Genomic DNA, 14139 nt, shown 5'->3' with positions numbered 1-14139 from the left:
CATCCGTGTACATTTGAACGACGTGACGTGTTATTTTTGTATTCATAATCTCCCTCGTATCGTGTTTGCTGTCAGTCGTGTGGGGACGTCCCGATTTAGAGTTATTAGATTTACCGGCGCGGCTTTTTTTCACTGTATTACTATTCGATAATAAATCCTTATATTATTTTCTGTATATATATCTGAACGCAGTTTTCCTGGGTGTTTGATTTTAGTAGATAAGGCGGCGGGCGGAGCTTTGCTGCGTGCGCCATTCCGCGCGTTTAACTTTGTGTTGAACTTGAGTCCGCCATTGAGTGTTCGCCTCGGGAGTTAAAGTCTCGCAAATCGGCCATCCGTAACTGTGGTGTTAATCACGGTTGCGTAACAAGTGGTGTCAGGAGTGTAGGATTTGAACCCGTCGGACAAATTTTTTGTCCGCGGCGAGACATCGACACGGTCGGACAAATTTTTTTGTCCGCGGGGAGACATCGACACGGTCGGGCGTACATTGCGCCCGACGTTCGAACGCAAAATTTTTATAGTCGAGGCGGAGAAATTTAATAATCAATCGGGCAAACGGAGCACGATATCGCGTCTTCGTCAAATTTAAATTGTTTCAGGAATTATTAAAATAAATACGCGCGCGGGAAACAATCTTCCGGAAAGCGGATGTCGGAAATTGATGAGATGGAAGTACGCAGCGAGGCCTCCGTCAGCGTCGGGAGTGAGCCGGAAATAGGGGAATTTGATGCAGAGGTGAGCCTTGGAACCTCCCTCGTCCCGAGCACCAACTTATCCCCCTCCCCTACCGGGGAGTCGGGAACAAATGGGACGGCCCCGAGAGACGACCAGGCTTTAATGAAATTTTTTAAGGAATTAATGGGAGAAATGAAAAGTGGGATGGAAAATAAAATGGAGTCCCAGGGGAAGGAATGTAGGGAAGGAATGAAGGGAATGAGTGATCGATTGGAGGAACAAATGGGAGAAATGAAAAGTGGGTTGGAAAATAAAATAGAAGGGATGGAAAATAAAATGGAGTCGCAGGGGAAGGAATGGAGGAATGAAATAAAGGAAAGGAATGAACAATTGGAAGGAAAAATTGGGGAAATGGCACAGCAGCTGGGGGAACGAATTGATGGCATAGAAGGGAGAGTGCAAAACCAAATTACGGACAGACTGGGGAAATTTGAGGGTAAAGTAGAAACTCAAATGGGGGAGATGGAAAAAGCCATAGGGGTGGAAATTGAATTGAAACGGGAAGAATTAATGTCAAAAATAGAGGAGGGCGTGACGCAGGCTGTCCAAATGGGGGAAAAGTTGGAGGGTCAGATTGGTGCCACAAATGCTCGAATTGATAAAGCAAATGGGGACCTGGAAGGCTATCGGGACCGTGTGGATGTCACAACACCCCAACCAGGGGATGAATTTGGAATTGTGCAGCACCAGGGCGGTGGTGCGGAGCAAGAGGGGGTAGAGTTTTTGGGGGTCCGTGCAATGGAGCCGGACCAGGTATTTATTGGGGATATTGATCAAAGCCTGGCGGGGCCAGGAATGATTTGTGGAAATGATGAGGATGATTTGATCCAGCGGCTGGAGACCTGTGACAGTCCCATGGAGGTAGAGCTTGTTCAGGCCCAAAGGAGCCTGGGAGATGAGGTGAGTTGGTCCGAGGAGGTGGTTGGAATGACCGAGGGGACGCTCATTGTACACTGCTATTTGGAAACAGAGGCTCCAAAATTGGACAACCAGTTGGGGGAGTGTGTTGGCTCCGGGCTGGATTTGGATCTTGGAGGATCGGGAGATAGAGCTTCTGGAGATTTGGTCCCTGTAGGGAATTTGGATCAACTGCAGGGAGGGGCAGAACAACCGGTGGTAGAGGTTGTTCCCTGCAGCTGCGGTTTGGCAGTGGGAATGAAAATTTGTAAAATAAAATTACAATGGGAAATTGATTTGGAGCAGCCATGGTGGGGATTGGTCCCCGGGCTGCGGGATTTGGACATGGAGAGGTCATGGGTGATGACCTCGGGCAAAAGTTGCCCCTTTCAAAATTTGGGTATGCCGGCCAGCTGGGGGGCTGTGATGGCGAGATTTGGACGTGGGGTCCAGCCTTGGGTGTCGAGGTACGACCTGGGTCCCACGGGGGGTCTGGTGGAGTGTGGCGTCCCTTGTCCGTCGGGGCGCCGTCCGAGCTGGTGGCTCGGGCCGGCAGGGTCACCGGACCCTGGTGGGGGTTAAGACCTCCAGAGGGGTCCGAGGTGGTTTCTCAAGCCTGGGTTGGCATTTATTGAGGACCACTAGGGGGAGGTGTTGTGGGTCGCGCTTTGGTGGTGGCACTGCGGACGGCCAACTTGGGACTGATGTGGTGACCACCCGGGCATGCGGCCTGGCACTCTCCTCCAGGGACTCTAGGACAACCAGCATGTGGTGACCTGGCATGGTGGTTGGTCTATGGACGCGGGTCAAACCGAATGGACAGGGATGGAGATAGCCTGCCGGACAACCATTGGGGCATCTGTGGAACGTGATGGTGTGAGTGACCTTCCACAGATGCTCCGTTGTGATTTATGGACTCTCGGGTTGGGAAGAGAGCCATGGGGATGTGAATCGGGAGATGTGTAACGAGCCGAGCATATGGGCCATGCTCGGCTGGCATGTGTATGGCAAAGCATCCTTCTTTGGTGAGGTTAGTGAAATGTGATAAATGTTTAGCATGGGTATTTGGGTAATCTGTGGGTTAGATGGAAATTTAAGGGTGGATTTTGAAATGCCATGGTGGACACTGTACAGTGACGCCATTATTGATCCAGGTGTGTAGACCAAAGTGTTGGAGGCTGTGATGAAATTAATAGGGTAGTAAGACACAGCTTTCAACTGGTTGCGGGGGCAACTGTGCTGATATTTGGGACGCGGGATCCTGGGGATACAGTTGTGTAGCCTGAGGGTCAACGTGGTGCTGTGCATGTCCGAGGTGTGTGGACCATGTCTTCTGGGTGAGTCTCCTGGTGGAGCATGGCTGTTGACTGGACCTTGGTGTGGTCAAGTGTGGGTGAGCACTGGGGGGCTGCAGTTCTGTAGTCGGACTGGGGGATGATGGGGAGGTGCAGGGGACGTGGCTGTAGGGATGCCACGCACTGCGACCGTGCCCCCCAGGGCCGAGGTTGTGTGTGCGGTAGTGTGTGTTGTGGCAGCAAGTGCTCACCACATTGGCCAGCTGGGGCTGCTGCAGCTGTGTTCCTCGCAGGGGGGCCGAAGGATGGATGGTGGGTCGCACCCTTATGGACACTCATGGGCCATGTTGGCGTTTTGACTGCTCACCTTGTCCCGGTGACCCTTGCACGGTAGAGGTGCAGAGCTGTCGTGGCCACAGGTAGTTGTGTAGTGATGATCACCGTTGGATGCGGATCCACATACCTGCCAGTGTAGTGGGGACAAAAGAGGAATTTGGAAGTATTTGGTAGGCCCAATGTGAAATTTTGGGAATTGTATGGGTGGATGACACTCTTGGACCTGACCAACCTGCAACTACCTGCACTTGAGGTGAGTGTTTTGAGGAGTACTGTCCCAGGCTCCAGGACTTGCTTTGGAAATTGGGGACATGTAAATTGGAGTTGGGAGGCGGGTGAGAGTGATGACATGGCCGGTGAGGGGATGGAATGGGAGCCACACAGTGTCTTGTGGGTGGCGTATGTTTTGTGTTGTGGTTAGGTGTTTTGATGTGGTCGTGAGAGTGGAACCTGGAGAGTGAGTGATGATTAATTATTGGAGATAATGAGGGGCGATAATTGTGCTTTTTGGAAATGTGCTAATGGAAATGTGTAAGGATTCAATGATTCGAACTGTGAATGGGATTTCACATTGGCAGGCCATGGCAAGCCTTGTAACACCTTTTACACCAAGAATTGTACTGAATTGTGCTGAGTTGTGTGGAGAATTGAATGGCAGCGGGGGAGGAAGTGTGTTTTGGGGTCTTGTGGGTGGGGAAGGTGTGTGTGTCCGCAGGTACGGAGCAAGCTCTGAGGAGCGATGCCTGCGGGCCCCCCTCTGCGGCAATTACCCCTGGCAGCCGGTGGTAACTGGAAATTGGAGCTCGTCGGTGGAGGGTCTGGGTGGGCGCCGCGGGGTGAGGAAGTCCCCCGGTGACCCGTGTTGCTGCGCGAAAGCAGGAGGCAAAGGAGCCTGGTGTGTGTGGAGACCCTCACCGGCGAGGTAACGGCGGAAAGGGGCTGTTGGGCTGTCACGGGGCCAAGAGGTAAAGGGGGGGGGGGCAATGAACTTGTAAGTCGGTTGACTTGTTTTTGGGACTGCGGGCACCACAGCCTGATGCGCCCCCACCATCTTTTTGTGCGGTACCTCCCCGCTGCCTAGTTGAGGAATGCACACACACGTGAATGACATCAATGCCATGGTCCTGCAGGGGGTGTATTGAAGAAGAACCTTATTGATTTTTGAAATGCCTTGATGACCTATGGAATGAGAATGAGTGGTTAAGGGGTCTGTGTAGCATGAATGTGGGCGAAATCCACCGAGCCGTGTCACTCACCTGTAACATCTGGACAGGGCCGTGGAAAATTTAGGGGGGATGCATTGGGGATGGCCCCGCAGGTAAGGTTGTGTCTTGTGGCATCCACCGGGGGACGCGGTCTGTAGACCGGGGTATGTACAAAGGTTAGAGTTTTGAGTTTGGAAAGATGGTTAAGTTTTGTGGGTAAGTTAGTGTTGTGTGTTGTTGTTTCCTCCCTCCACAGGAACAACGAAGAAAATGTACATACTTGCATGATGGTTAAGGGGTTCAGCATGTTAAGGAAGTGTAGGTAGGTAGTCCGACTCACTTCCCACAGCCCTTCCTGATTTATTTCATAGGTTAATTAAGTGTGTGACAGTAAGTGTTAAGGCTGGAATGGTAGCGCCTGCGGTGAACCTTGCAGGAGCTACGGTTCCAGGGGGGGGGCTGTGTTATGAATTTGGTAGAGCAATATCTAGAGCTAGGTAGATCTGAATAGGTAGGTATTCGGCTGTCGTGACAGGGACTCTACATGTAATAAGTTCTTGATGTTTAGGCGTTTGTCGGGGTAAGATGTATGATTGTGGATCTACCTGGAGGTCCGAGTGTTAAATAGTGAGGGATTAAAGGTAACGCCCCTGTGAGTCTCACCTGGTAGTCAAACCTCTGTCCATTATGGCACTGCAAACCACATAAACATTAGTTAGGTCCTTAGCGCAACATTAAATAATTCCCTTTCCCTGACATTGACTTCGTAATAAATAGACAGGAAACCAGGCCAAAAACACCGCCGCGGTTGGCCGCCGCCGTTCGCACCTCAAAGGCCTACCAACCTCGCCTGGGACGTGTTACACCAGGACCGCGGGGTCACGGACGGGAGATGTCAGGAGTCGCATGCCGCAGAGGGCGTGACCTGGGCGAGTTGGGAGGCTATGATTGGCTGAGGAGTGCGCCAATGTGACGTGATCGGCCACCAATATATGCGACGGTCGGACGCCATTTCAGAGACCGGAGAGAGTTGAGTTCGTGGCACACACGGACACACACGTCGATGAGCGATCAAGTCGGCAGTTGGTGGGGAGTTGAGTTCGGGGCAGACGCAGGCAGACACCAGAGAGTTCGTAGGAGTGGGTTGGAGCACACAGTCGACGCAGAGACACAGTTGGTGGAAAAGCTCCCCGAAGGCAGTTGGTGGAAAAGCTCCCCGAAGGCAGTTGGTGGAGAGTTCGTTCACACACCGAGCACACCAAGCCCACAGAGCACGCGGCAGTTCGCAGCAGTTCGTTGCAAGTCGAGCCCTCCGTTGAACCATTGGTGCACGGGCCTTGTGGAGATCGTCCTCGTGTGAAGCTGCTGGCCACGCGTCGGACGCGTGGTGCTTGGAGCGAAGGACCTGGTGGTGTGCGATCGGGCCAAAAGGAGCGGTGTTGGACGGCCGCCACCAAGACGACACCAAGACAGATAAGCCGCATCCGCGTACATTTGAACGACGTGACGTGTTATTTTTGTATTCATAATCTCCCTCGTATCGTGTTTGCTGTCAGTCGTGTGGGGACGTCCCGATTTAGAGTTATTAGATTTACCGGCGCGGCTTTTTTTCACTGTATTACTATTCGATAATAAATCCTTATATTATTTTCTGTATATATATCTGAACGCAGTTTTCCTGGGTGTTTGATTTTAGTAGATAAGGCGGCGGGCGGAGCTTTGCTGCGTGCGCCATTCCGCGCGTTTAACTTTGTGTTGAACTTGAGTCCGCCATTGAGTGTTCGCCTCGGGAGTTAAAGTCTCGCAAATCGGCCATCCGTAACTGTGGTGTTAATCACGGTTGCGTAACAATATATATACATATATATATATATATATATATATATATATATATATATATATATATATATATATATATATATATATATATGTATATATATATATATATAAAACCAACATGATGTCGGACCAAGACAGACAGGACCATGAGGTGTGCAAACTGGCTATATGCGACCAAACCCCCAATGGACATGGAGAGGGAACAACCATTGTAGGATATGGTAGAGTCACCTCTACTGTCTGGCAACACCCCTCAGTAAGCCCAGTGCCCTCCAGGCCAGTAACACCACAGCAAGGGAGTAATGGGCTGGTTCGGCATGGAGTAGCACTGTGCCTTCACCACAGCAGTGGGGAAACTGCCCAGACCTCAACCACCAAATTGCAGCCATGATGGCCATTTTTAAAGAATGAGGGCCAACATTAGGGCTCGTCAGGCAGAGGCGAGGGCTAGGCAGGCTAAGCCAGACAGGATGGAGGCAAACAATGATGTGGGCCACACTAAGGTGGACTTGGCCAAGCAAAACTGGTGATCAAACTTGAGGCTGTCCAGCAGGGCACAGTGTGAGATGGTGGTCAGGCAGGCCAAGATGGTAGAGGGGATTAGGGCCACATGCAGGGTAGCAGGGGGAGCACCGAGGAGGAGCAAATCTCGGAGTAGTGGGAACACAGAGATAGCCCCACTACAGGTAACAAGGGAAACAACAACAACAACAACAACAACATGCATTTTAAGGCCATTTTCCCTGCAGGGACGAGGGTTAGCCCCATGATGACAATCTTCTCCATTTTGCCCTATTTTCTGCATCTCTCCTCGTTAACCCCCTTGCCCGCATTTCTTCTTCCACCATCTTTAGCCAAGTCTTTCTCGGTCTTCCCCGTCCTCTACTTCCTTCTACATTCATTTCCATCACTCTTCTCAACCAGTCACTTTCATCCTTCCTCAACACATGACCAAACCATCTCAACCTGTTCCTCTTCACAGCATCAATCACAGGCTCTATTCCCATCATCTTTCGCAATTCATCATTTGTCTTGCTCTCTCTCAACGATACTCCGCACATCCACCGAACCATTCACATTTCCACCCTTTCCAGCCTTCATTGCTGCTCTACGTTCATTACCCATGTCTCGCTCCCATAAATCATAACACTTCTCACACATGCAGCATTGCAGCATACACCTTTCCCTTCAGCTTCAACGACACTCCCCTCCTCATCAGCACGCCACTCAGTTCCCGAAACTTCTTCCATGCACATCTCACTCTAGCAACTGTTGCCGAGTCTGATCCACCTTCTCCATTCAGCATGTCTCCGAGGTAGCAACATGTTTTCACACCTTCCAGCTTCATGCCGTCTCCAAGATCCAAATCAACATTTCCTCCATCTGCAGCTCCCTCTGTGCACACCTTACATTTGAATGTAGCTGCCACAATGGTTAATGACCCTCTCAGACCACTACATTTTTGATGAACCCACTCAGCGCACATTGTACATTGAATGGAGTTCACTCCGACACCCTTCGTGCACACAGCACATGGCCACTTCCCAGTTCTTTCCACCTCTCCACATGCTTTACCACTTGCCATCACCTCCGTCTTTCCGATATTCACCTTCAGACCTTTTGTCTCCATACATTCCTTCCACTTGTTCATCTTTTCCTTCAGTCCATCCATACTTTCCGCAATCAACACCAGATCATCTGCATACAACAACTCCCATGGTAAACCCTCCTTTGCGTTCTGAGCCAGCACCTCCATCACAGATACAAATAGTAGTGGACTTAGTACGGACCCCTGATGCACTCCCACCTTCACCTCAAACTCACCACTGTTCCCGTCCTTCGTCCTTACAGCTGTGCGCGCTCTTTTGTACATTGCCATCACTACTCTGATCAACCATTCCTCCACTCCTAACTTCCTCAATGCCCATGTCAATACTTCATGTGGAACCCCATCGAATGCTTTCTCCAGATCAACAAACCCAAGAAACAACTTCTTCCTCTTCTCCATGTACTTCTCCTGCAACTGCCTCACAATAAAGAGCACGTCTGTCGTTCCTCTTCCTGGCATCAATCCAAACTGCATTTCCTCGATCTTCACCTTCTTCCTTATCCTCCTCTCCAACACCCTTTCCAATACCTTCATTCCATGCTCCAATAACTTTATCGCTCGGTACGAGCCACACTCCAGAGGGTCACCTTTCCCCTTGTATAGAGGGACGAGGGTACTCAGTTCCCAATCCACTGGAATGCGGCCTTCTTTCACCACCAGTTTACAGATCTCTGTCATTCTCTTCACACCCCAACTTCCTGCTGCCTTCAACATATCTCCCACAACTCCCGTCGGCCCTCCCGCTTTTCTATTCTTCATTGCTTTTATCGCTTCCTCAACTTCCTTCTCAGTTATCTTCTCTGCCGGTCCTAAAACTGGGTTACTCTCTATCTTCCCATCCCATTCATTCTCTGTATTCAACAGCATTTCCATATATCTTTTCCATCTTCCTTTAATTCCATCTGGGTCCACAACGATTTGTCCCACTTCATCCTTCAAGCAACTCACATCCCATCACATCACACCTCTCTTTCGCTATCTGCTTTGCAATCCTGAATACCGCTCTCTGACCCTCTTCCGAATCCAAGCGTTCTCTGAACATTTTCCTACATGCCTCCTGCGCCTTTGCTACCTCTTTCTTTGCAGCCTTCTTGGCTGCCTTATAACTTTCATGCTCTGCTTTTTCTGCTCCCGTACCCTTCGCCTTCTGCCACTCCTTGAACTTCTTCCACTTCTCTTCAATCCTCTTTCGAACTTCATCATCCCACCACCGTGTTTCCGAGTGCCTCGGTGGTCCTTTTGTCCATCCACATACCTCACCAACGGCTCCCAACAGACTATCTTTCATTGACATCCAACCACTTTCAAGCTCAACCACATCATCCTCTACCCTACTCAGCCTCTCTTTTAATGCCTCCCTTACTGTCACCTCTTTCAACCTCCACACCTTCATTCTCGGTTGGTACTTCACCCGCCGAGCTCTCCTCGCACCTTTCACCCTTATGTCGCAGACAACCAAGTGGTGCTGTGAAACAGCATCCTCCCCCGGGATCACCTTTGTGTATCAGAGGTGCCCCCTATCTCGCCTACGCACCCATCAGGTAGTCAACGGTTGCCGTCGACCCACCTGACGTGTATGTAACAAGCTTATTATCCTCTTTCTGGAACTGAGTATAACAAATCAACAAATCAGCTCCATCAGCAAACTCCAAAATCCATTCACCTTCTCCATTTCTCACACCATATCCGTAACCCCCATGAACTCCATCAAAACCATCCATACTCCTTCCCACATGTCCATTTAGTCTCCTCCTACCACAACAACTTCCTCATCTTTCACGTTTTCCATCAGCTTCTCTATCGCACACCAGAACTTGTCCTTCTCTTCATCGCTCCGACCAACCTGCGGAGCATTTCCCGAGATGACGGTAAAAAAAAGAGCTTTCCAATCATCATATTCACCATCATCAACCTATCACTCACTCTAGTCACACTCACCACACTGTCTACAAACTCCTCAGAAAACAGGACACCAACATCATTCACACCCTCCGGGCACCCTTGCCACACAAACCTGTATTTCTGTCCATGCCTACCCTTCACCATTCTCACACCACTTCCCTTCCATCTCGTCTCTTGCACACAACATATGTCCACTCTTCTTCTGACCAATACTTCCACCACTTCTCCTGATCTCCCTGTCATTGTCCCTACATTCCATGTCCCAAACCTCAGAAACCGATCTCCACTTCGGGCTGTACCCTGCCCATATGTAGTTGTAATTGTCATGGTTCTCATTTTGAGGCAATGTTTTTATGGCCGGATGCCCTTCCTGACGCCAACCCTCTTAGTCGCCTCCTACGACACGCAGGGATACGGTGTACCTATTCTAAACCAGGGTACACACCGGGACAATGGAAAACTAAAATCAAGCCCCTCCCCCCCAAAGCCCTCTCCCTCTCAACAGATCTCTCGTTGTCCCTGCTCTCAAATGTTGTGTTTGTGTCCTTCCCCCTCTCTCCCCATCTTGTCTACCGCTCCCCATGTTATATGTTTTATGTGTCGGTTTGTCTTTCTGTGTGATTAATGTTAGCTCTTTCACGAGCCTCGATCTTATATATATATATTTAAAAAAAACAAAAAAAAAACGAACAGGGAGATAGAGAAGAGACTGCAGGAAACGGTGCCCATGCGGGAGATAAAAGGAAGGCAAACCAGCCCTGAGCGAGATGAAAATAAAACAACAGGGTGGAGGGATAGCGGACAGGTTGAATGCAGCGCCAGAGGGGGGAAATAAAGTGAACAGGAAGAGAGGAGGTCCAGGCGGTGGCTGAAACAAACTGGTGCGTGAACACTGGACACCCACGTTGATGGTGAAAACAGGAAGATGGGGAGTCCAGGAAAGACGGCTGGACGGATTCTTTCCACAGGGAGGTGTGCATGTCAGTGTGTGTGCGGTGTGCTATTCCTGCGCATGAGCTGCTCAAACCCACGTCCAAAGCCGTGGTGTGGGTCACCGTAGAGGAAATAGGTTAGGAGCTAACTTCCCAGGGTATAGTGAATGTGATTCTGACTCGGAGTGAGCTGAGGGGTGGACAAGGGGTGTTGTAAGTGGGAGCATGCGTGTATGCAGGCCCTTGCTTATTAGTTAGGTTGAGATTTAAATGTGCCCTCTGGGTTTCATGGGAAACCCAGTGGATTAAAGAAATATCGCCGCTTGGGCAAGTTTCATCACCTCCAATAAGCCTTACAGAGAAGGATGGGGCAGAAAGGTAAATTTGGGGAGGTGATGAATCCTCATTGAGCCCCACAGAAAGAGAGGGGAATAAGACGCAAGGTAAATTAATGCGGTGTTCCCCACGAACATGGGAGGAGGTAGAGGCAACCGGGATGCACAGAGGGGGTAACATGAGAGCCCCAAGCAGAGGCTGCAGCAGGCCGTGCTCGTGCAGCGTAAATGAGCCAAGTGGGCGTGGCGGCCACGGCTGTGGAATCTCTGTGGGTTCCGTGTGAATCCCACGAAGGTTTGGCACAAGTGGCGTGCACAGAGTTGATTGGACAAACGGCGAGCCATTTTGTAAAATAAGGGAGCAAGCTGCACAAGCGAGAAAACGTTGACAACCTTTAAACAAAATCTCTTCCAGGTTTGTATACATACAAGGAAAGTACACCCAAATCTTGCTAATAGAGTACACTCGGGCCAATTGCTATGGTTTATGCAATAGGCACGAATACATCTGTAATCGCATAGGTTCACCCACCACCCCATGCTTTCCAAAATGTACAGGCTGAGAACAGATCGAAGATATGCTCAGGAAGTGTAAGCTGGTGATCTTCATAAGAATGCATGACATGATCAGATTTTTAAAAACCAAAAGAATCCATCCAGTCTGTTTTTTCCATGGGTACTTACCCGATAGTCATGCAAAAGTTCAATAGCACGGCAGACATCAAATTTGCGTGCTGAAAGGAAGCGCAGCGCAGTCTGTCTTGCTACGGGGCATGCTCCATTTTGCTCCCGCCAGCGATTCACTTCTTCCAAGAACTGCTTTGTTGCCTGGAGAAGGGACAAGAGATTGAGGTCAGAAGGATGATACACCTCACAGGCAAAACTAAAATGTCCTTGAACCTTTCCAAAATACAGACTTCAGCAAATTGAAAATCTACTGCACAGCTGATGTTTTTGCGAGTCTGAGGTGGCACTGACTTCCTTACATGTGTCAATGCTCTCCATCCCACATTACAGTTCAGGTTTGAGACAGAGCAGTCAAATGTACTCCCCTTTCTAGACATGTTAGTCGAGAAGATTGAGGATGGATTCTTGACTACAATCTACCGCAAGTCTACCTTCACAGGGCATGCACACGGTGGCCTTCCTTCAACTCAACACAATACAAGATTGCTCTTATAAACACCCTTGTTAAATAGAGTGTGGGACATCTGTTCACCATGCCGACTTGTTGCTGAAATTGAGTGCATCAAAACCATCTTGCGTGACAACGGCTACCCTGAGCGACTCATCTGTGGGTTCATACAACGCAAAACTGCCAATCGGTCTAAGGATGCTGTTTTGGACCAGAGTAGTGTCCGGTTTACCTCAAGCTACCAGAGTGAGGTAAAATCTCTCAAAAGTTGGAACAACAGGTGAAACTGACAGTTTCACAGTGTTATAACTCTGCTGCAACTGCAGTGATTTTACTTCCCACAAATTGCTTCTCTCAGTCCAGAAAGATCTGCAAACTGAACAAAAACAAAACAAAACTGAACAAAACAATGAACAAAACTGAACAAAAACCCAAAACTGCACAATGTTATTTATTAATTTCAGTGCCGGTGTGATGCCAGGTAGGTCGCACATCCCTCAGACTGGAGGACCGGCTCAAGTAGCATATCCCATTGACAGTCCGGAACAATTTGGAGATTGGTCGTATACAACCAACCCACACGTGCAAGAACCCAACAAGCATGTCTGCTCAAAAGAGTGAATCCCCCCTCAGTCAGCACCTCCTGAACAATCCTGAATATGCCCAAGGCTATCATGCCAAACGGTTCCAGATTGTGGCACGTGCACTACCGAAGCACACTTACGTGTTCTTGAAACCACATTTATTCGCACACGAGCTCCTGATCTTTGCAAACAAAAGGAGTTTGTGCAGACACTGTATTTGTTCTGACCAGATTCCATATTAATGGGAGGTCCCAGGTTTGCTCTGTGCCTCGCCACCATGATGTGTATGTTTGTGTCAGTAACAGTCAGAAGAGCCAATCCCCATTTGTCTGAGCAAATAAATAGTTTCCTTTCACCTCTGCATTTCCGGTATTTTTGCGTGTGTCCTGACAAGCTGCAACACAAAAAGCTTAGACTATGTCTGTTCTTCTTCCTGTTATTATTAAATTTTGTTATACTATATACATATGGGTCAGAATTTTGAACGAGGTACATTTGGGCCTCCCAGGGGTCAAAGTTTTTTGGGAATAGCTAAAAATCACCTTGATATCCTTAAAGCCCTAAGCCTGGGCTATCAAACGCAGCCAAACTGACACCGATCGGCCCAGAGGTTCCGTTTTTATTCATGGTCAAAGTTTCCCTTCCTTGTTAGCATAACGTAAGAGACAAAAATAAGATATATGAATTCCTTCCTCTTCTTCCCGAAGATGCTGTTTCGGCTAGTTTTGCGTACTTAACGCACCAGGAGCGTCCCGATCTTTTGAAATGGCATAGAATTCAAGCTAATGCGATGGTCTGATGGTATATTTCACTTCGATATGCACTTACCTGGCTTACAGGGAGCATGACGTGCGTAACGTAAGAGACCGTTATGGTTTCTAAATTCACACTCAAGCTTGTTGTCTCAGAGAAACAAAGGAGGTCAATGATTTTTACAGAGTTAATACATACATATAAGTGCTGTTTGTTGCGCCCTAAAGAAGAACTATGGAACACCCTGATATGTGTAAAACAGGGCTTATATAAATATCTCTTACGTTACGGTTCATCTGCTTCATCCTATATGAGGAGCTGTGACTCAGGAACTGACATGAGTAACACAAAAACACATTCAGTAGAGTAGTTATATAGATCTACTTTTATTCCAGCTGTGAAAAGTATCTGAAAAAGGCTTTTATAATGAATGCATGGCTTTGAAGGGTAACGAAATACTAAAAAAATGCCCTTTTTCACCATTTTTTGAGGTTCAGAGGCTTATAACATGTAGATAATTGATTTAAAAAAAAGTATATAAAACTATACATTTTCTGAAAGCCGTGATTGTGTTCTACA

General features: G+C 48.7%; 1 protein-coding gene across 1 annotated transcript in view; it reads right to left on the bottom strand.

The window, feature by feature from the left end:
• The window catches only part of PTPN9 (protein tyrosine phosphatase non-receptor type 9), a 134471-nt gene that overhangs the window by 84462 nt on the left and 35870 nt on the right, over positions 1-14139 (bottom strand). The window contains exon 2 of the mRNA XM_068107988.2: positions 11773-11916. Coding sequence (XP_067964089.1) covers positions 11773-11916 — 144 coding nt within the window. The remainder of the gene's footprint in view (positions 1-11772; positions 11917-14139) is intronic.

The sequence above is a fragment of the Myxine glutinosa genome, chromosome 2 (genome assembly GCF_964187855.1).
Source record: "Myxine glutinosa chromosome 2, kmMyxGlut1.1, whole genome shotgun sequence".
NCBI lineage: Eukaryota > Metazoa > Chordata > Myxini > Myxiniformes > Myxinidae > Myxine > Myxine glutinosa.
Note: the sequence above shows the minus strand (reverse complement) of the source record. Positions and strands in the feature narration are given on the sequence as shown.